Genomic DNA, 20,846 nt, shown 5'->3' with positions numbered 1-20,846 from the left:
AGTTTATGATCTAGTGGGAAGACATATGTGTGAGTGGATCAGTACAAAATATAAATAATTATCTTTCAGAGGGAATGTTCTCTGATTAATAAAAATACAAAATATTAAGCATAGAGAAAATAACGATTTAGGTTTGATCCCATTTCCAAAGTTTTAAAATTATTTCCTTTACACACTAAGATGTGTTACTTTGCCAGCATAAACTTTTATTAGAGGGTTGTCCTTTTCCATAGAAATAAGTTCTAAAACTTCATCTGTAACTTGGATACTTTTTCTTCACATCTCATTTTTTCCTTTGCACTTGGGCATTTTTGTTTGCTACTCAATTCTGTGTATCATATTTTACCAAAAATGTAAAGAGATTGGGCTTTTCATCTACAGGTGCCCCCAAATTGATTATCTGTGCTACTTTCCCAACTGTGATTCAGAAATCATTAAATAAGATTTAAAAAAACACATTCAATCCTGACATTTTCTTAAGAGGAAATTATATTTTTATTTTTATCTTGTGATGAATGTTTTGTCCTCCGTTTTTCTCTCATCGAGTAATTTTTAAAAAGTAATTAAAAGCCATAAACTATGTTTTCCTCATTGCCTTACAAGGTTCATTTATTTAAAATTCACCAAAACAATGAGAGACTAAAATGAATAAGTTTTGTGCTGAATCCCTGAAAATTTATGTTTAGAATGTTCATTTTCAGTGCTGCTTATGCGGCTTAGGTGATACTTCTCTGGCTCCTCCATTGAGGCGGCTGCAAGGTCAACGGTGAAGAGCGGGAAGGAGTCGAAGGGCCGGTGGCACTGACTGCATCCTACCCGTTCACCATAAGCACAAGCGTTGCATGCGCCTATGTTTCAACTTCATATTTTACTGTATTATTCTTATGTTGCTTATGATTTCGAACTAAATCACTTGAATTTTTTGTTCATTTCCTCTTAGAAGTTCTGGAGATGAATATGTATATCCAGGGGCTTAGTATTATCCCCTGCTTGGGACTTTTGTATCTCATACCACAATTTAAAAAAGAAAGGTTTAAGCAGCCTTTCTTAAGGAAAGGCAATTGGTAACACTTGCGACCTTACAAATTGTTAATAGTAGTTATTGTGGTTAATAGAGATGGCTTTGATAAAATGAAATCATGCAAATTGGTTGTTATAGTCGATGAGGAATTTTGAAACCTTCAAAAATGGTATTATACTCTTAACATTAGGGGGCATCCACTTTCGCCCTTACTTAGATCAAGGCTTCCAGAACTAGTCTTGTACTCCCAGCCATATCACGTTAACGCATAACTCAGTAGGCTTCTCTGGCAGAGAAGAAAATAATTCATGTTTGGCGAGCAATAACTAATAGAACCTAGGAAAAAAGATACGAGGGAATATAGCACTTCTTAAATTTTATATGTAAGATCTTTTTTTCTCTGTTTTCCATCTAGTGTCATCAAATTTCTATAATTAAAGGTTTTTTTGCCTTACTGCTGTACTATAGTCAGATGAAAATTATGTCGTCTATTTCTTCTGGCCTTACAGTTACTACAGGTGAATAAAATATGGCTTTTCCTTCTAAGATACAGTACCTAAAATTTAATCATATAATGCACACATGAATCAGATAAGAGAGTGAACTGAGGTTGCAGTCTCATATGGAAAATACTATTAAACAAGTTAGCATTAAGCTTTTATAATGGAAAATGAGTATTTCAGCTTATATTGTTTTAAAATCCTGTATCTAATAAGTATTTGATATTTACTCATGTCTCAGGACAGAAGATCAGGAGAATCAGTGGCAGCAGCAGAGCAAGATTGAGGAGAACAGAAAATGTCTTCTTTTCTGATTAGATAGATAGATGATAGATAATTGATAGACAGACAGACAGATCCTTTCCTCTTTTTGTGATTAGCAATGCTCTTTCATTTCTTCACTGCAAAAGAACCCAGTTTGGGTGTGCTTCCACAGGCGAAGAAAAACTCTGTATTTAGTTAGTTATGAGCATCCCTAACAGGAACATTTTAAAACGTTTTATTACCTGTCACGTGGCCTTATATCTATGATAATAACAAGTGGGGCATTGCATGTGAATTGCAGCTTACCTGGTAAATCACTAATTAATAATACTTATTGAGTATTACTTACGTGATTCAATTCTGGCAGATGCTAAGTATTAAAATTATAATCAGATTGAAAACATTTCACTTCTAAAGCACCAAGACAAATAAGACCAAAGAGTTTACACTCTTCTAGAAAGAATGACAGTAATGTTTACAGTAATATTGTGCACTAATCTGGACTTTTTTATGTGAACTAGAAAAAGTTCATCACTTATTTTTACTCTTTTTCTGAAGAAATAACTTCCCTTATTCCTTTCCAAGACACCCCATTTTCTAATGCCTTCTTCAAGATTTCCTGTTACCGTTTCTCTCTTACAACTCATGTTTCTCTGTCTCTCGCATTTTCTGCCCTGCAACAAATATTTAAATCTCTTCATCATAAAAACTATGAAGCTTTTTCTCAGCCTCCTATTCTGTTTTTTCTTAGCTTTTACTGCCAAAAAAAAAAAAAAATTGAAAGTATATTCCAGTTACCACCTTCTCTTCCTGAATTCTCTTTCATTCATCAACCCAGTGCAATTAAGCTCTCAGCCACCACATCTGATCACTGAATCCGGGACCTCTCCTGCGTCTTCATCATACCTGACCTTTCTGACGTGTGGAGAAATTGACAGTATACAAACAAATAAAATGGTAGTTCTTTGATGCCTGTATTTAAAAATATCTGAAATACTTAGAGCGTAAATGGGAAAGTGACATTGTCCCACCATCACAAAAAGGTTCGAGAAAATTCTCTTGGGCGAGACTTCAGCCATCCTCTCTTTTGTGAACACTTATTTGGGTAGGAAACAGAAAAGAGTGACTCTGTAACTTTAGGCCTCGAGGAGGAGTTGAACTCAAATACAAAGCCTGTCAATAGCATTGTTATCAAACACATTCAAGAATTACATTGCCTGCTTAGTCACAAAAACATTCTGGAGGAAAAAAAAAATTATTATACACACACACGCACACACACACACACACACACACACACATATACATACACATTGCAATGATAAATTTTTATTTAGAATATTTAACGTGTCTTCTATATTGAAAACTTCTCTGTAATCTGATAAATTAACTTTTTTTCCTTAACATTCTGTTAGTTTTCATGCAGTATAAGTCTCCTCATTCTTCACAGAAACTCTCTGTGTTACATTTATAATCGTTTTATAAATCTAACACTGTTATAAAAGAAAAAGTTTATTTTGAATGGAATTTAAAAATTGTATACATAGTTTAAAGACTTACAACAAAACAAAAATCAGGCCCATGCTTCACCCCTGAGACCCACCTAGTTTAGGCAACCACTATGTTATTAGCCCTTTCCTATGTTATTAACCAGTATTTTCTAAATAATATAGTTATACCAATGTTCTTTGTTTTCCAATATTTTTACATTTTGACTTTATTATAGTATTTTATCCTTATGGCGTTGCCACTATCCCCTACTAAAACATAAGGGGAGTGACCTGAAGCTGTTCTGTGAGATAGTCAGTCTTTACCATAAAGCTTTCTTTGGCTGCTTCGTTGTAAAAGAATTTATGTCTAACTCTGTAATCCAACTAAAGAGATCAAGCAAAACAAACAAACAAACAAAAACACAGAAGGGTTGGGGGGGATCTCTCATTTTCTCAGCATTTGCCCACTGTTGTTAAGTTAGACTTTCAAGTACGTCAATATTGCTTGTGAATATCATTTGTATGTGAACTGTCTGCCACTCTCTTCTTTAAACAACTTTTATTCTTGAAATTAATGGGCTCTTTGCTCTTTGTTTTTTGCCTAAGTTTTCTATATCCCTATCACTAAATTACCCCCAAACTTTCCAATTTTACTAAAAGCCTACTCTCAATACAGTGCATATCAGATATTCTCTCAAATCCTACTCAAGAAGACCCAGTGTTGGTCCTTCCATTCACCATTATTTGGAGAATTCCCACAGCCTCGCTCCTGGGCCGGATCCACCGTTTCTTAGATCTGATTTCTTCCCTTGCAGTAGTATTCGGGTTGTGCACATGTATTTGGCTCTTTCCCGTCCCTTGAGCATTTGGGTTTGCACACCCTTGCTCCAATGGGCTTAGGCTTGGTGATGTGACTTTGACTGATGAAATGTGAGAAGTGACACGTTTTACTTCTGGGCAGAAGCTACAGGAGCCAGCTATGCATAAACTCACTCTTTACCTCCACCTTGGTTGCTGACAGCGGTCCAGACGGTGGCCACGTGGCCTCTCTCGCTCCCTGAGCGAGCGTGATTGACATTGACGCAGTGCAGAACACAAGCCATAGGCATGGGACCTGAGGAAGAAATGACCTTTACTTTTTAAGCCCCTGAGTCTTGGCCACTGTCACAGCATAGTCTGGTCTCTCTTGTTTAACACATTCCCTCGTTTCGGCCGAGCACACCAGGTTTTTGAAAGAAGTGGGTGAAAAACAAATGTTTATGCATGTCTGAAAGTAAAACTCTCCTGTCCTCATATTTGTCGATAGTTTGCCTAGATATTCTGTTTGAGTATCACATTCCCCATAATTTCAAAGTTGTTTTCTCCTACCTTCTATTTTGGTGTTGCGAAGTCTAGTATCATTCTGATTTTAGATTCTTTATATAAACTTTTTTTTCCTGTTGCCTTTTCTTTAACCGTGGTGTTCTAAAATTGTGTAATGGTGTGCTTGCTGGGGATTTTGTGTTGTATATTTAATTCCTAGGGAAATTTTTAAATTTCTTTGATAATTTCCTCTTGTCCACGTTCCCTGTCCACTCTGCCTAAAATTCCTGCTCAGTGGATACTGACCTTTCAACAGATCTACCCATTTCCTTATCTCTTTATCTCTTTTGTTTTTCTTGTAGCTCATTATCTTTTCTGTTTTCTGGGACATATTTTTAGCTTTGTTTTTTTTAAGCCTTCTGTTTTTTTCTGTTTGCACTATCTTTGCATGTCAACTGCATAATTACAGTCTTATTTTTCCTGTTGCTTCACTGTCTTTCATTTTTCAGATTTTCTTTTCTGTTTTATTTTTGTTGTTGTTATCCCTGGTCTCCCTTTTCTCCTCTTGATGTGTCTTTCACGTCAGTTGCCATGAACTCTAAGGAATGACTGTAAAAGCGGTGTTGGTAGCTCCGACACCAGCTCCCGCACCCATAGAGCTGGGGCCAGCTCTCGCACAAGCTAGAGCTTTATACAGCTCTGGGACCCACTCTGGCTGGAGAGCTAAAGCCAGTGCCAGCGGCAAAACTAGTGCCTGCCTCAGAGATAGAGGCAGATTCATCCTTAACTGGCATCAGCTCCTACAGCGGTTGTAGAGCTGAGACCCGTCATTCCAGAACCAGTCGCAGTGCCAGCTATGGAGCTGCGGTTGCTTCTGCACCAGCTCCAGAGCTACAGCCAACTGCAGCATGAGCTCTTGTACCAGCTCCGTACACAGTGCCAACTCCAGCTCCAGCGTCAGTATCAGCTCTAGACCTAGAGTCATCCCTGTCACCAATTCCCACACCAGGTTTGGCACCAGTGCCAGAGTTCAAGTCAGCCCCAGAACTGGAGCCAATTCCATAACCAGTTCTGACACTTCTCCCCGGAGCTGGAGCCAGCTTTGGGCACTAGGGAGAGGACTAGGGCCAGCCATTCACCTAGTGCCAACTTCAGCACCATATCCAGCACCAGCACAAGAAACAGAGTCTGTTCCCCAGTGGAGCCAGCCCAGGCGCCAGCTCCCGTGCAGGTGCGCAGCTGGTGTGGCAGCAGCTCCCACTCCAGCCTCTGAGCCACAGCAGCCGCCACTGTCAGCGCCACCTCCTCACTCACACTCCTCTCCCTCCCCTCGGAATGGTATCTTGTTTTTTTTGGGGTTTTTTTTTGTAGTTTTGTTTTTATGTTTAGTATTCTTCGTGGTTTACTATATTTTAATTTTGTAGTTTATATATGATAGTTTAACAATTTAATCTCGATCATTAAAAAAAGAAAACGATATTAGTGATTAAAGAGTCATATCTATTTTTTATTCTGAACCAGTGTATTTGCTGGATTATTTTCTTTTCAGTACTGCTAGAGTATTTTGCTTCGTTTCTTAAATTTTGGTAGATTTTTTCCTACCCTTTGCAACTGCTTCTTTTTCTAATCTTAAAAATGTGAATGGTTCTCAAGAATGAGCCAAACCCTTTTGATCCTGTCTAAGTCTTCTTTGGAGACTTGCCTAATGCTATGCCTTAATATTTCTAAATAAATAATTTCAAATTCTGCATTCCTTTTTGATACGTGATCATCACTGTAAATCCAAAAAATATAAACTGAAGACAACTTTATGATTTTCCCCAAATGTGTACCCTTCTTCAGTATTTTCAGACTAATATTACCATTCTCCCTGTCATCCATGTTTAAAACTTAATAACCTTATTTGACTCTACTCTCTACTTTAGCTCTTAAATCCAATTTTCCATCCAGTCTTGGCATCTTTGTAATGTCTCTTAATTTTCGTAACCCTATTCAAAACACTGATTTAGGTCCCTGTTGTCTCTTCTGAAAGAATACATAAAACAATCTCATACTATCTCCTCTTGCTCAAAAATGACAAATTACTCTTCTGAAACAGTATTTCTTGAATGAAGTCATGCAGTCATTCACTTTCATTGGCTTTGTCACCCTATAAGTTCCAATATCCTTAGCTTAGCTAAGACTTATTTCTGCCGTTCCTCCATCAGAGATTGCAAGTAAGCATCGCATGGGCTGAAGGCACCTTACAGATGCTTTTGTTTGTTCTGAACAGTTTTTAAAACATTTGGCTCTTTGATCTTTTAGACACGGCATAATTTGGGATGTGTATGTAATACCTGAATATGTACATCGTAAATATCTTCTTAAAAGATCCTATTCACATTAGAAGTTTATATTGATAAAGAGCCATAGTTTTCAAACAGCATCATAAAGACAATGGCATTTAAGAAATTGTAAGAATCTCTTCTTCAGAGTGACATGGTTCTTAGTACGTAAGAATCAGTTTTTTCTTTAAGCTAATACTACAATAAATGTCAAGTATCCCTGATAAATTGTCGCATTTTGTGGGATATTGGTTCGCAGGAAATATAGGATGTATAATGGTAATATGCAAAATAGAGGAGGGTGGTCATAAGTCATTTTGTTAAAATGCAGGAAAAAGAGTTCCCTATAATTGTTTTCAACGAAAATGATTTGAAAGTTTTAATAAGCTCTGCAAAATGCAATAGCAATCTTGTCATTTTGACAAATTTTAGTTAAACATTGTGGTGGTGAAAACACAATGACTTTGCTAAAAATGGAGTCATTTAGGCCTTTATAAGATCATTTCTGTCCCCAGGCTACCACATCTCTTTTCCCAAGTCGTTGATTCTTTCTCCTGGGGAAATGTAGATTCATGATTTGTTGTTCTATAATTCTTTACAAATTTACTTAGAACAGAGAATATTTACATGCCAACACAGGGGACCTCGTTTATGCCCAGCATGTGTGCAAAGTGTTAGAGGGGAATGTGACCAGGAGCAAAGGGCTGACACAGAGGTTATGCTTTCTGTGAAGCCGAATTCATGGCCAGGAAGCTGACCGCTCTGAGTGGCCAGCACTGTAACAGGAAAGTCTCAGAGAAAGAATCTATAGATGAGTGGCTTGAGCGGTCAGTAAGAACTTTTTATAGAAAAGTATCAGGGAAGTATTTATAGTACTATTGAAAGGGATATAATTTTTAATCCAAAAAATGTAATTTACCAGCTATATTTAAAGAGACCAAAAAAAAAAAAATTGGAATCACTAGGATAAGCCCGTAACTGAAAAATTGTTTTAAAGCATATTCTAAATACCTCATAAGAAGAATATAAAATAAGCGATATACTCTCATAATCCAAAACATGATATAACAATCACTTATGTTGATCAAACTGTGGAACTACCAGATTATCACAAATGTATTTTCATCTAATCAGCAAAGAAAGACTACATTTGAATATAGTTTTAATATTAAGTATTTTATTTTTTAATTTTATCTTTTAAATTTTGAAAGAACTTATTTATTATGAAAATATATTTTTCTATGTGCTGTTCAATCATTTGACTGCACATATAACTAGAATATTTCATTTCCAAGTCAATCTAAATATATTGTTTATATTTCTAATTTTCACTTTACAGTCTCAGTGAAAAAGAATTTATATCAAGGACTAAAGTTTTCTACGCTGTTTCCAGTTCTCGCGTGGCTAGCCATTCGGTCTCTGTGGGAAGGAAGCTTTGTGCTGAGAACTCTCTGTGCCTTTCTGTCTCAGTCAAAATTCAAAAGCGCCTTCTACACTGAGTAATACAGTGATATTTGTTAAAAACCTTTTTTTTTTTAAGATTTAGAAATAACATCACATGGAAGTTATTAACAGCATCAACATGATCCTTAAACCAGATGTTCCCTTCGTTTACATGCTCGTTTTTCTGACATTTAGTTTGGTTTCTTTTTTTAGGAATGGCAGAATTCTATTCAGAAGAATGCAGGGCTTGCATTTATTGAGCTCATCAATGAAGGAAGGTAATTAATTTTACAATTTTTAGACAACTTGTCTGTACATTTTATTCCACTGGGCAACTGCTATTTCCTACCATCTGTTCCAAAAATGTGTAAGAAAATACGTTTTAATTAAATAATTTACTACACAGGTACAGAAATTAAGTTTAAAATGTTAAACATGTTTTGAGTGGGGAAACATGTAACGAATAAAAGGAAAAACTTCAGAAAGTTCTGTGAGATTCGAGCCACATCTCACCGAGTGGTGAAGTTGTTTTACGCAGATCGCATGAACCCAGTCTGCAGCCCCATCTGCCTCTCCATCTGCTTTCAGAACCAGGCTCCGCGTGCGTTCCCTCTGCCTGTCTCAGCTCATGTGAAACGGTTTTATCCGAACATGTCCTGCTATCTGTTATCCAGCTGAAAATGTGAAGGATGTTAAATGTAGGAAGTAGAACAGTCTGGTTAGGACTTTCTGTATATATACCATTGATAAAATGGTGCTTGTAGTTAAATTATGTTAAAGCCCATTACTGTATTTTTCACTTTATTATAAGCAGTTGTTCTCTGTGATTTTTCTGATACTTTATTGGCAGTGGATACATTAAGACAGATGTAACTATCATCATTTTGATGTGTACAGCTTCCGTTAGCCAGAAACCTGCATCCTCTGCCATTTGAGTTTCTTCTCTAATATAGTGTATGCTTTGAAAATAATGACTCAATATTTGGTATAATCTATTTTTTTTATTTGAAACCAGATTTAATTGAATTGATAAGGGAATAATGCTTACTATATTTAAAACTTACCTTTGTCAAGGAAGGTGTCATGAAAGTATGTTTAACATCAGAGTCCTTAAAAATTAGTTTATATGTGGTATAAAGACCCATTTTTTTAAAAAAGTAACAAATATAGTTTAGTATTAGTGTTTTTTTCCTTCAGTATATTATAGTCTCAGAAATAGCCTCTGTTTTTATAATAGTTCATCTTATTGTATATTTCTCATTTAGCTATTCCATGATTTAATTATTTTTAGCCATGATAATATTACTCTAAAAATTAAAATAAATGTTGCATTCACTACAAAGCAAAAGGTGCAGGGAAATATTAGTTTTCTTCTATAATGTAAATGATAATTTTACATAATTATAATAACACACTCTAGTTCTTATAATACTTTATTATCGTAAGAGTTGATAATTATTACTCATCTTCAGGTGATGAAAATTAGAAGGAAATTTTTCCCAGGCTACTTATTGTCATATCGGTTATAAAATCTGACAATTCACGTACATGCTAATTTTGCTACTTTGTTTCAACCGTGAAAGTAAAAAATAAAAATTTTGTCATCAGTAACTCTCTGAAGTTAACAGAATTGAATCTCCAGCACTTAAGATTATAGTTATTGTCCTAGAAAAGAAGAAGGGTCGGAAATTTGCTAATATCAAAAGTTTTTAGCTTTTGATAGTTTTATTGTTCAGTGGTATTGTTGGGGTTTATTTTGTTTTGTTTTAGGAAAGGGGTTAGAATTATAGAAAGTAGTTATAATTTCATTTTCTTTGAATTTAAATCCATGAAAACCTCGAAAATGCTCACCATAATGTTCTTTGTGCCATTCTAGATTTGTGTTTCTATTTTTACTTTCAATTTTTTTCCAAGTAAAGATGATTTGGGACAAAAGTTGAAGCACGATTAGCTATAAATATCGTGTATACAAAAATATAGCAAATGCCTATTCATCACCTACTATATCCAAAACACTGTTACAGGAGCTGGGAATAGAGAAGTGAATGAGACAAACATTAGACTGGCACATAAAGTAATACGAGGGTGCTATGGTAGATGTGGTGTAGGTCTCAGTGTAAGGATAAGTCAGGGCACTTAACCTAGTCTGGAGTGGTGCATTCTCTGGGCGATGGTGCTATCAGGGCTTTTAAAAGATGTATTCAAGCAAAGCTTATAGCAAAGACAGTTCTTTCGACAGTGCTAGAACAACTGGACGTCCAGTGTGAAAAATAAATCTAAACACAGACTTTATACCATCACAAAAATTAACTAAAAGCGGATCCCAGACCTAAAAGTAAAATGCAAAACTATAAAACTCTTAGAAGATAACATAGGAGAAAATCTAGATGACCTTGTTTTCAGTGATGATTTTTTAGATACAATACCAAAGGCATGATCCATGAAAGAAAGAATTGATAGGCTGGACTTCATTTAAATTAAAAACTTACGCTTTATGAAAGATAATGTCAAGAGAATGAGAAGACATACTGCAGACTGTGAGAAAGTATTTGCAAAAGACACATCCGAGAAAGGACTGTTATCTAAAATATGTGAAGAACTCTTAAAACTCAACAATAAGAAAACAAACACCCTGGTTAAAAATGAGCCAAAGACCTTCACAGACACCTCACCAAAGAAGATACACAGGAAAAGATGCTCCACTTCATATATCATCAGGAAAACACTAATTAAAACAGCAATGAAATACCACTGCACGCCTGTTAGAATGGCCAAAATCCGTACACTGACAACAGCAAATGCTGGTGAGGATGTGGAGCAACATGAACTCTCATCCGTTGCTGGTAGGAATGCAGCATGGTACAGCCGATTTGAAGGATAGGTTGGCGGTTTCTTACAAAACTAAGCATATTCTTACCATACAGTGTACTCTCCAAATCACACGCCTGTCTATTCAAAAGAGTTTAAAACATGTCCAAATAAAAACCTGCACATATAGAGTCCCTTTATTCATAATTGTCAAAACTTGGACACAACCAAGATGTCCTTCAGGAATGAATAATTAAATACCCATTCATTCATATGGCATGTCCAGAAAATGGAATGCTTATTATTTAGTGGAAAAAATAAATGAGCTATCAAGTCATGAAAAGAGGAACCTTAATTACACATTACTAAATGAAAGTAGCCAATCTGAAAATGCTACATACTGTACGATTTCAACTATGTGACATTCTGGAAAAGGCGAAACCATGGAGATAGTAAATAGATCCAGGGGCATAGGAGGAGGAAGGATGAATAGGCAGAGCATAGATGTTTAGAGCAGTGAATCTACTCTGTGTGATAATATAATAGTAGATACATGTTGTCATACGTTTGTCCAAACCATAGAATATACAATGCCGAGTGAACCCTAATGTACACTGAGGACTTTGGATGATAATGCTGCGTAGTGTCATTATTTCTAACGAATATACCACTCTGGTGACAGATGGTGATAATGGCGATGGTGAGGGAGGAGGAAGAGGGTATTTGGAAATCTCTATCTTCCGCTCAAGTTTTCTGGTGAACTTCAATCTGCTTTAAAAAATAGTCTACTAAAAAAAATGGAGGGAATTCCTTAAAAAAGAGTGTATCTAAATATAATGCCATCATAGTTGAGAAATGAGAGAGATGATCAGGACATAGCTTTGTGAAATTTAAAAAAAAAAATAGAGGAATAAAATTCTAGGCCGAGGGAATGGTGTGGTGCAGAAACCTGGAGGCAGGAGGTAGCAAGACGTGTTGCTGGAGATCTGTTTTTCAGTCAGCCAACAGCTATTTAATTGCATGTCACGTGCTAGCCACATAGAGACGAGGGTCACCCTCACGGTGGGGATCATCAGCAAGGGCCGTGCCGGAAGGGCTGTGTAAGCTGGGTGAGGCTGCTGGGTGGAGTGAAGAGGTTGGCATAACCTGCAGCATGGCAGGTGGATTTCAGGGCTCAAGACTGGAACGGAGACACCAGTCTGAAGTTTCAGTGATCCTGTTGTCAGAAACTGACGAATAGTGGCTTTGAGGGCAGAAGAAGTGAACAAATTTGAAGTATCTTTTGGAAATTGAATCAGTACAACTGCTGATAGGTTGGACAAGGGGAAAGAAGGAACCAAAGAAACTTGATTTCTAGCTGTAGTAGCTGGATGGCTTATAGTATAAACACAATTTACTTAGAACAGTTCGGAAGGAGGAGCATAGCTTGGGTGAGAGATGTTTTCACTTTAGGTTACACTGAATTTGTAGCTTCTGTGCAGTGTCCAGGTGGAATCGTTGAATAGGCGTTTTGGAATTTGGGTCTCCAGCTCTCCAAAGATACAGCTAGAATGCAGATTCAGTTTTAGGAGTTACCTGCTTGTATGTGTAAGTGGTAGATAGGAATACAGGTGTGATGCTCAGGGAGTGTGTAAGGCGAGCAGAGAACCTGGGGCCAAGCTTTACTGCAGTTTCTGCTGAGAATTCTTTTCTCCACATCTTCACACGGTTGGCTGTTGACTGTCATTCAAGAAGCAGCTTAAATGTCGCTTCTCAGAGAGGCTCCCCTGACCATCTTACTGAGTAATCACACTTCCATCATGTGACTCTGTTTTAACATTTAATAATGCCATCTCGAATTATCTTATGTTGATCTTCTTCACTAAAATATACTTTCCTTAAGAATTCACCTTATTTGCTGACCTCTCCCTAATACCTAGCACATAGTTCTCAGTCACAAATATTTATTGATGGAACAAAGAATGGGTAGTAGAATGTTTGAGGAGAGATGAATAGTCAACAAGAGTGTTTGTAAGTGAGAATTAAAGGAACCACTGAATTCAGTGACGGGAGGGTCATGTTGATGTCATGCAGACTTCTGCTGGCGAGCCCCAGTGTGTCAGAGGTGCTGGGTGTAGACCACGACCCCGTTCTGCCAGAGTCTAGTGGGAACAACAGTCTTTTGTGAAGTACTTATCGATGTAATGAATGTACCAGGGGATAAGTAGAGGGTGCCATGGGAGCAGATAAATGAGGGAAGTCACGTTTAGAAAGTAGTGATGGGGACAGAGCTAAGTCAGTCTGGGTTGAAGAGTGAGAGATGAGAATGGACGGCAAGTATGTACTACAAGTCTGAATAAGAAGGGGAAACAGGGTGGCTGCCGGAGGTGGACAGGGTTTTTAATTAGACGGGTTGGTATTTTTTAGAAGGAAGGACTTGAGCATTTTTAAATGCTGGTGGAAAGACGCCAGTGTGGTAGGAAGGAAAGAAGTAAAGTTTCTGTTCCGTTGACAGTCTCTGAGGAGGCTGAGCCCGAGGGCTGGCCATCACAGAAGAGCATGGAGAGGAGGATGTGCACAGTACAGTTTGGGCAGGATTCAGAGGGGTTCTTTTATGATGTCTTCTTTCTTCTCTGACATGTCAGTAGGGCCATTTACTGAGAATGAAGGAAATTTTTTTTTGGGGGGGGTCATATTTGAGAAGATAGGAGAATACTGGAAATAGCCAGTGTGGAGAAATGAGAGAGAAAAGACTAAGGAAACCTAGGATGCTTGCCAGAATGGTCGGGGTACCCGACTGAGTTGTTGTCTTTGATATCGTGATGCTCGCCTCAGCAGTCCAAGCGCAAAAAAAGATGGGCATTACCTTAGGACATCCACTTCTCTCACTTTAGTGAAAAGAATCTCTTCGCCAAGCACCTTCCCCCCGCCCCCCATCCCTAATCCAGGTGGGCTGCCTGCCCATGTCCTCACAGACTTTCCATTTTCCCTGGTTTGTACATTTCATGCCATAGTATTAGTACCCATTTATTTATAGCATATTTTTCTGGCTGTTTCCATACTGCCTATTATAATACAAAGCATATGTATATTATTTGTACCGAATTCAAATGCCAGTTATCCTGTTAGAATCTAGGCTTGGAATACAATTTCCTTCTGACATTGTTTTGTATCTGTAGAATAGTGTAAACACCTTTCTTGCCCAGTTTCTTCGAAGGTTGGAAATAATATATGTGACATTTATTACAACTGATGCAACGTAGGAATTTAAAAATGGAAGGTTTTTTATTTATTACATATAAGAGGTATTCAGAATTTTGCTGACTCCCACCTTTAGTTTGGTTCATTTCCTTTCAATTTAACCCTTTCTCTTTCATAAATTTGAACTGGGAGTTCCAGATCAAAAAAAAAAATACCATATTTAGATCATTGGGATGCAGTTACAGTATTGCTCTGTTTAACTGGCTTCTATTTGTCGCTACCTATTATGTGCTAGGTGGAGATTAGATTCTTTACACATGCTTGTATGTTATTTATCTGGACATAAAGTATTTTTCTTAAATTTTTCTAATAGTTTAAAATGAAACATAAAAAATTCTTTCTCATGGTTGTTAGAAAATGTCTTTAATTTGTCCTTGTGGAAATGAAGATAAAAATCTTTAAGTGGAAATTGTTATAAATGTTTATCCTACTTAACAGCTATACTCGTGAGTATAATTCATCAATCATAGCTGGAGAAAGCAATTGTGCAGTTGTCTACAATTAACAGGACAAAAACAGTGGATGAATGTGCAGCTGAGTTAAAATATTCCCTAGGACAGGCTGAAATTATAAACTGGATCATTTAAAGGAATCTAACAAAGGCTCTTTATAATTAAAACAAAGCAAGGTTAATGGGATGTAAAATTGCCTATAATATCTTGGCAATAATAATTGGATTTTAAATTATTAAAATATGAATTGAACTATAAAGCAAATAAGAAAGACTTTTCAAATTATGTATTTGAGTGCTCTTTTGAGGTAAATGAATGATTTGCCTAAAATAAACCTTTATCGCTCTTTTGAAAGCATAGAGGATATATTTAATAGATATTCATAAAAAGCCAGGATATATTTTAGTTTGTTTCATGTCTTTGATTTGGTAAAAACAATATATTTAAAAAAAAATACAGTTTCATATTCCAAAACTGTAAGAAACTCTCAGCATTGATATTCTGGTTTAATGTTGAATCCCAAATCCCTGGAAACTCCTGAAAACAGGAATTCCCTCTATTTTTTCCATGTAGAACCTAATCTGTACCTTTTTTTTATTACTCTGTTACTCATTTTACACATCTAATAAATTCTTAAACATACTGAGTTTTGTAAATGAATGAAGTTTTAAAAAATCTTGTGCTTTTACAAAATTAATTATCTGGGTCATAAATATTATTGCTCATTTGTAGACTTTCGACATTAATGATAAATATTATTTGCCTAAAACTGAGATAAACAAGTCCCATTTAATAATGACTAGATTTCCAATAATAGGAAAATATATTTCAGAATTTAGTAATCATAAATTTCATTTGAATTACTTTTTTTTACACTCTAAACCATGTTTAAAATATAGCATATGTGTGTGTTTTGAGATATTTTTCTCTTTTATGAATAACTTGAAATATACTTTTTTTCTAGGCAGCATATTTTATCTTTGGTGAAAGTTAAGTACTATTTCGCAAAAATCATGTTTCTTTATATTAAAAAAACGTAAAAAGAGCACAGTTCCCTGTTTGGGGTATATTCATTTCTGTGCCATATTTCCCTGTTTTTTTATTTCTTAGGGACATACATTTTTTTGTCGTTGTCCTTAGCTTACTTACAGCAAGTGAATACTTGTCAAGATTCAGATGATCTATGTCTTTATTAGAAAACATTGATTTAGTTTCTGTACCATTCTGACATAACTACAATCACCTTGTCAACAGGATGCTAGAGTTGGCCTTTGCGTTTGTGGCTGGTATGTTGTTTAAATAGCAGATACAGGGAGAAGTGAACTGATAGGTCATGGGAGGGATGATGCCAGCATGGCGGGTGTAGTATGTGTGTCCAGTCCAAGGATACCCTAAAGATGAGAAGTAAAGACACAGGATGAGCAAGTCAGGTAAGACAGGAATGAATGTAGCCATGGCCTGCGACATAGATTTTAGTCTAGGTACCCTTCTTGAGGTGCCAGGGAAATTGAAGCATTGAGTTATAGGCTGATTAGTTCCTTTATTGGTGAGGTAAGAACACATGGACAGTTTACATTCCTCAGTTATGTCGTACAGAGCAGCATTCAGAAAAACAGCATACTTTTATAGCATATCTGTCTTAAAGAGTCTCAGTCCAATGCTAGACAAGGATTAAGAAAAAGTTATTACTATTTTCTAATTAAAAAGGTAGTATAACACCTGTATAGATATTCTTGAACTTTTTAATATCTACGTAATTACATTACACTTGAAAAAATAAACCTGAATGTAAAATACTCAGTAAGTAGTTTAATTTTAGTAGTGATACAAATACACTTTACATGTGATTCTCATCTCCAAGTAATTTATAATTGATCAGTTAGGATTTACATACTAAAAAAAAAATAAACAGTTTAAAATGTCATGGACAGTGTATAATAAATAGTTCAAACATGCAAATAGATCATATAAAAATTGCAATGACTTTAGAAAAAGGAACTATTCCTGTGGACAGTAATGATTAGAGAAGGCTTCTTTTGGGAGACAGGACCTAAGCAAGTATAGGCACACTGCGTGGGATGAAAAAAACACCAGCCCTTGCTTTATTTGTGAAATTAAGATTTGGAACAACAGAAAATAACCTTAAGTTCTTCATTATCTAATAAAACAAATGTACATAGTTTTATTTGCGAAAGCCATAATCTGTCTTTGAGCTTTGTATTATTTAAATAGTCAAAGTTTTCCTGACTTTGAAGTAAGGACCAGTACTTTACTTAATTATTAATGCTGATAGGATTTGTAATATTTATTTCTACATCATAAAGAGTATGGATCTTTTACATATATTTTTAAAAAGCATTACTCATACTTATGAAACAAACTTCAACACAATCCATTATACCAAAGCCTAGATATTTTAAATTATTTCTAGCAAAGTGTAAGAGAACAACAGACTTAACTTAGGAGCAGAGTTATGTTAAAAAAATTTTAAATATTACTACCAAACATTTAAGGGAGAAATAGTACTGATTATGCTCAACATCTTCCAGAAATAGAATCAGTAGTACTTTACAGTTCATTATGTGAGACCTCATCACCCTGATAATAACACCAAAGACATCACAAGAAATGACATTACAGACCAATATCCACCATAAGCATTGGTGAGATAATTCTTAATAGTATTTGGCAAATCGAATTGAGCAATCAATATGTGAAAAGGACTGCATCATAAGCAAAAGGTATTTATTTCAAGAATTCACAGTTGGTTTGATATTCAAAAATATTTATTAATGAAATATACCATATCAACACACCAAAAAAGAAAAATGTATATATGGCTATTTCAATAGATATAGTCAAAACATTTAAAAAATTTGACTTCTATTTATGATATAAACTCTCAGTAAATTAGAAATTAAACTCCCATGGTGTGATAAACGGTTTATGCAAACACATGGAACTACATTCTTCTGAATGGTTAAAGACTAAATGCTTCCCGGATCTAAAACATGGTGAGGATGATGTCACTCACTACTTTTATTCAACGCTGGACTGGGCTGGAGGTCTGAGCCAGTTCAGTTAGGAAAGTAGAAAATTCTAAGAAGTCTGAAAAAAGATATTAGAACTAATAAGTGAATTTAGCAAAGTCATAGGATATACGATCAATACTCAAAAATTATAGTAACATTTATAATATACATGAAATACTGGAAATTTAAATAAAAAATAAAATCATTATAATAGTATCAAAAATATGAACTCCTTATGATGTACTAAATCAAATACATGAAAGACTTGTATAATAAAAACTTTTAAATGTTTCCGTGAAAAATTTTAAAATAAATAAACTCAGAAATATATTGTGTTTGGGAATCAAAAGACCAACATGGTTAAGATTTTAGTTCTCCCCAAACCAATTTGTAAACTCAAATCTAATCAAAATTCCAACAGGTATTTTTGTTTTGGGTAGAAATTAAAGAGCTGATTTTAAACTTCTGTGACAATACAAAGGACTTGCGATAACCAAAGCAAATTGAAAAAGAACAGAGTTGGAGAATTGTTGTGAACAAAGACAAATAGATCAATCAAAAAAGGGAGGAAAAAAGATTTCACAAGTCAATTATAAAAATATAAACTACGTACTACAAACTGAGCAAATGATTTGAACAGACACTGCACCAAAGAAGATATGCAAATGACCAATCAGCACATGAAAAGTTGCTCCACATCATTATTCATTTGGGAAATTCAATTTTAAACCACAAATAGCCTTATGCTCTTACTGTAATAGATATAATTAAATTTATTGGCAATACTGAGTATTGGTGAGGATGTGGAACCACTGGAATACTGGTAACTTACTTCTGAGCACAAAATGGTACATCCTGTTGGAAAACAGTTTGTCAGCATCTTATAAAGCTAAACAGACAGTTAACATTTGACACAATAATTCCAAGCCTAGATGTTTTCCCAAGAGAAATAAATGTAGGTAAATATTAAGACCTATATGTGAATGTTCATAGCAGCTTTTTTATAAGAGCCAAAGACTGGTAATAACCCAAATCTTCATCAGCACGTAAATAGATAAAATAATTATGCTGTGTCATTATATAGAATACTACTCAGCAGTAAGAAGGTATGAGCTACTGATACACACGACATCTGTGGAACTTAAGAGTGTTATGTGAAGCTAACGAAGTGAGACAGTAAAGACATAATGTATGATTCCATTTGTGTGACATTGAATTTTAATAAAATTCCTGGAAGGAAATATAGGCAGTAAGCTCTTTGACATAGGTCTTGGCAATGATTTTTTGAACCTGACTCTAAAAGCAAAAGCAAAAATAAACAAGTGGGATTACATCATAGTAAAAAGCTTCTGCACTGCCAGCAAAACCATCAATGAAACGAAAAGGCAACCTCCTGAATGGGAGAAAACATTTGCAAATTATCTGATAAGGGATAATATCCAAAATACATACAGGATTCATGCAGTTCAAGAGCAAAATAAAAAGAGTAAGAATTTGATTAAAAATGGACAGAAGGTCTAAATAGACATTTTTTCCAAAGAAGACATGTAGCTATCCAGCATGTACCTGAGAAGATGCTCACCGTCACAGTGACTGTCTGGGAAACGCAAATCAAAACCATGGGAAGATACCACCACTCACCTGTCTGACTAGCTGTTATCAAAAATAGAAGAGGTTGCATGTTGGTGAGGATGTAGAGAAAAGGGAAACCTATGCACTGTTGGTGGGAATGTAAATTGATATAGCCACGATGGGAAACAGTATGGAGGTTCCTCAGAAAATTTATAAAAAGAACTACCATATGATTCTGTAATATAACTTCTGGGTATTTATCTAAAGAAAACAAAAACACTAACTTGAAAAGATATTTGCACCCCCATATTCATTGCAGCATTATTTACAATAGCCAAGATACGGAAACAGCCTGAGTCCACTGATGGGTGGATGGATAAAGATTTTGTGACACAAACACATGTATACACAGGAATATTATTCAGCCATAAAAAGGATGAGATCTTTCCATTTGCAACAACATGAATTGACCACCAAGGCATTGTGCTAAGTGAGATAAGTCAGACAGAGAAAGATAAATACTGTATCATCTCTCTTATACGTGGAATCTAAGAAAAATTAAAAGGGGAGGGGAGAAAAAATCAAAGCTCATAGAGATACAAAGAACAGATTGGTGTTTGCCAGAGGTGCGGGGTGGGTGGTAGGTGAAGAGGGTCAAAAAGTAAAAATGTTTTTAAAAGTGTTTATGAAACATGTAGATTCTGTGGTCTCACCTGAGATCTATGGAATCAGAATCTCTAGTGGGACTTGGAAGTCACCATTTGTAATAGTCAGGGTCTTTATTGTACCCCAGAATTTGAGAACTATTATGCTTAATTTGCTCATCTTAACAGCCATGTAAAATTATCACCATCTTTACCCATAACTCTCAGTGGAAACACGGTCATAAACTAAGTCAGTTTTTATAATTCCGTTCTGAGAAGAATAACTATTTAGGTTCATGGTAGATTAATGTAACAGTCTGCTTTATGTATTTGAAATTATGAGATTTATTTTAAGACTAAATAAATGTGATAAGAAGTTGAAAAATGCTAATATATGGGTTCTTGTTTTCATCCAACACAATTAGTTCCCAGAGCTTTCTCATAACAGTTAGATGGGGGAAAGGGTGGTTTTTAACCAATACTAATTTTTTCTCCTCATCACACCTTTTCTTTTTAACGCCTCTCTCTCTTCCACATCAAGTCCTTAGATACCAATTTGAAGCTCCAGCGTTACCCTTTAGATTTGTCTCCCATCTGTCTGCTTCTGCCCAGTCAAAACCCCAGTTTCTGTAGATCCTGAGACAAGTATAGGTCTGATTATATTTTTATGTAGTAGATTTTCATGTAATCAGTTGATGTGAATACAAGAATAATTGATTTTATCATCTGGGAAAGATTTAGTATTTTAAGAGAA

The 20,846-nt window shown here is 35.5% G+C and overlaps 1 protein-coding gene across 13 annotated transcripts in view; it reads left to right on the top strand.

Annotated features, from left to right (window-relative positions):
• The window catches only part of NBEA (neurobeachin), a 629,692-nt gene that overhangs the window by 318,971 nt on the left and 289,875 nt on the right, over positions 1–20,846 (top strand). For all 13 annotated transcript variants that reach the window (XM_039873014.1, XM_039873019.1, XM_039873011.1 and 10 more), the window contains one exon: positions 8,558–8,622. In XM_039873014.1, the coding sequence (XP_039728948.1) occupies positions 8,558–8,622 (65 nt within the window). The remainder of the gene's footprint in view (positions 1–8,557; positions 8,623–20,846) is intronic.

The sequence above is a fragment of the Pteropus medius genome, unplaced genomic scaffold (assembly GCF_902729225.1).
Source record: "Pteropus medius unplaced genomic scaffold, Ma_sr-lr_union100, whole genome shotgun sequence".
NCBI lineage: Eukaryota > Metazoa > Chordata > Mammalia > Chiroptera > Pteropodidae > Pteropus > Pteropus medius.
This window is presented reverse-complemented; position numbering and strand designations above follow the sequence as displayed.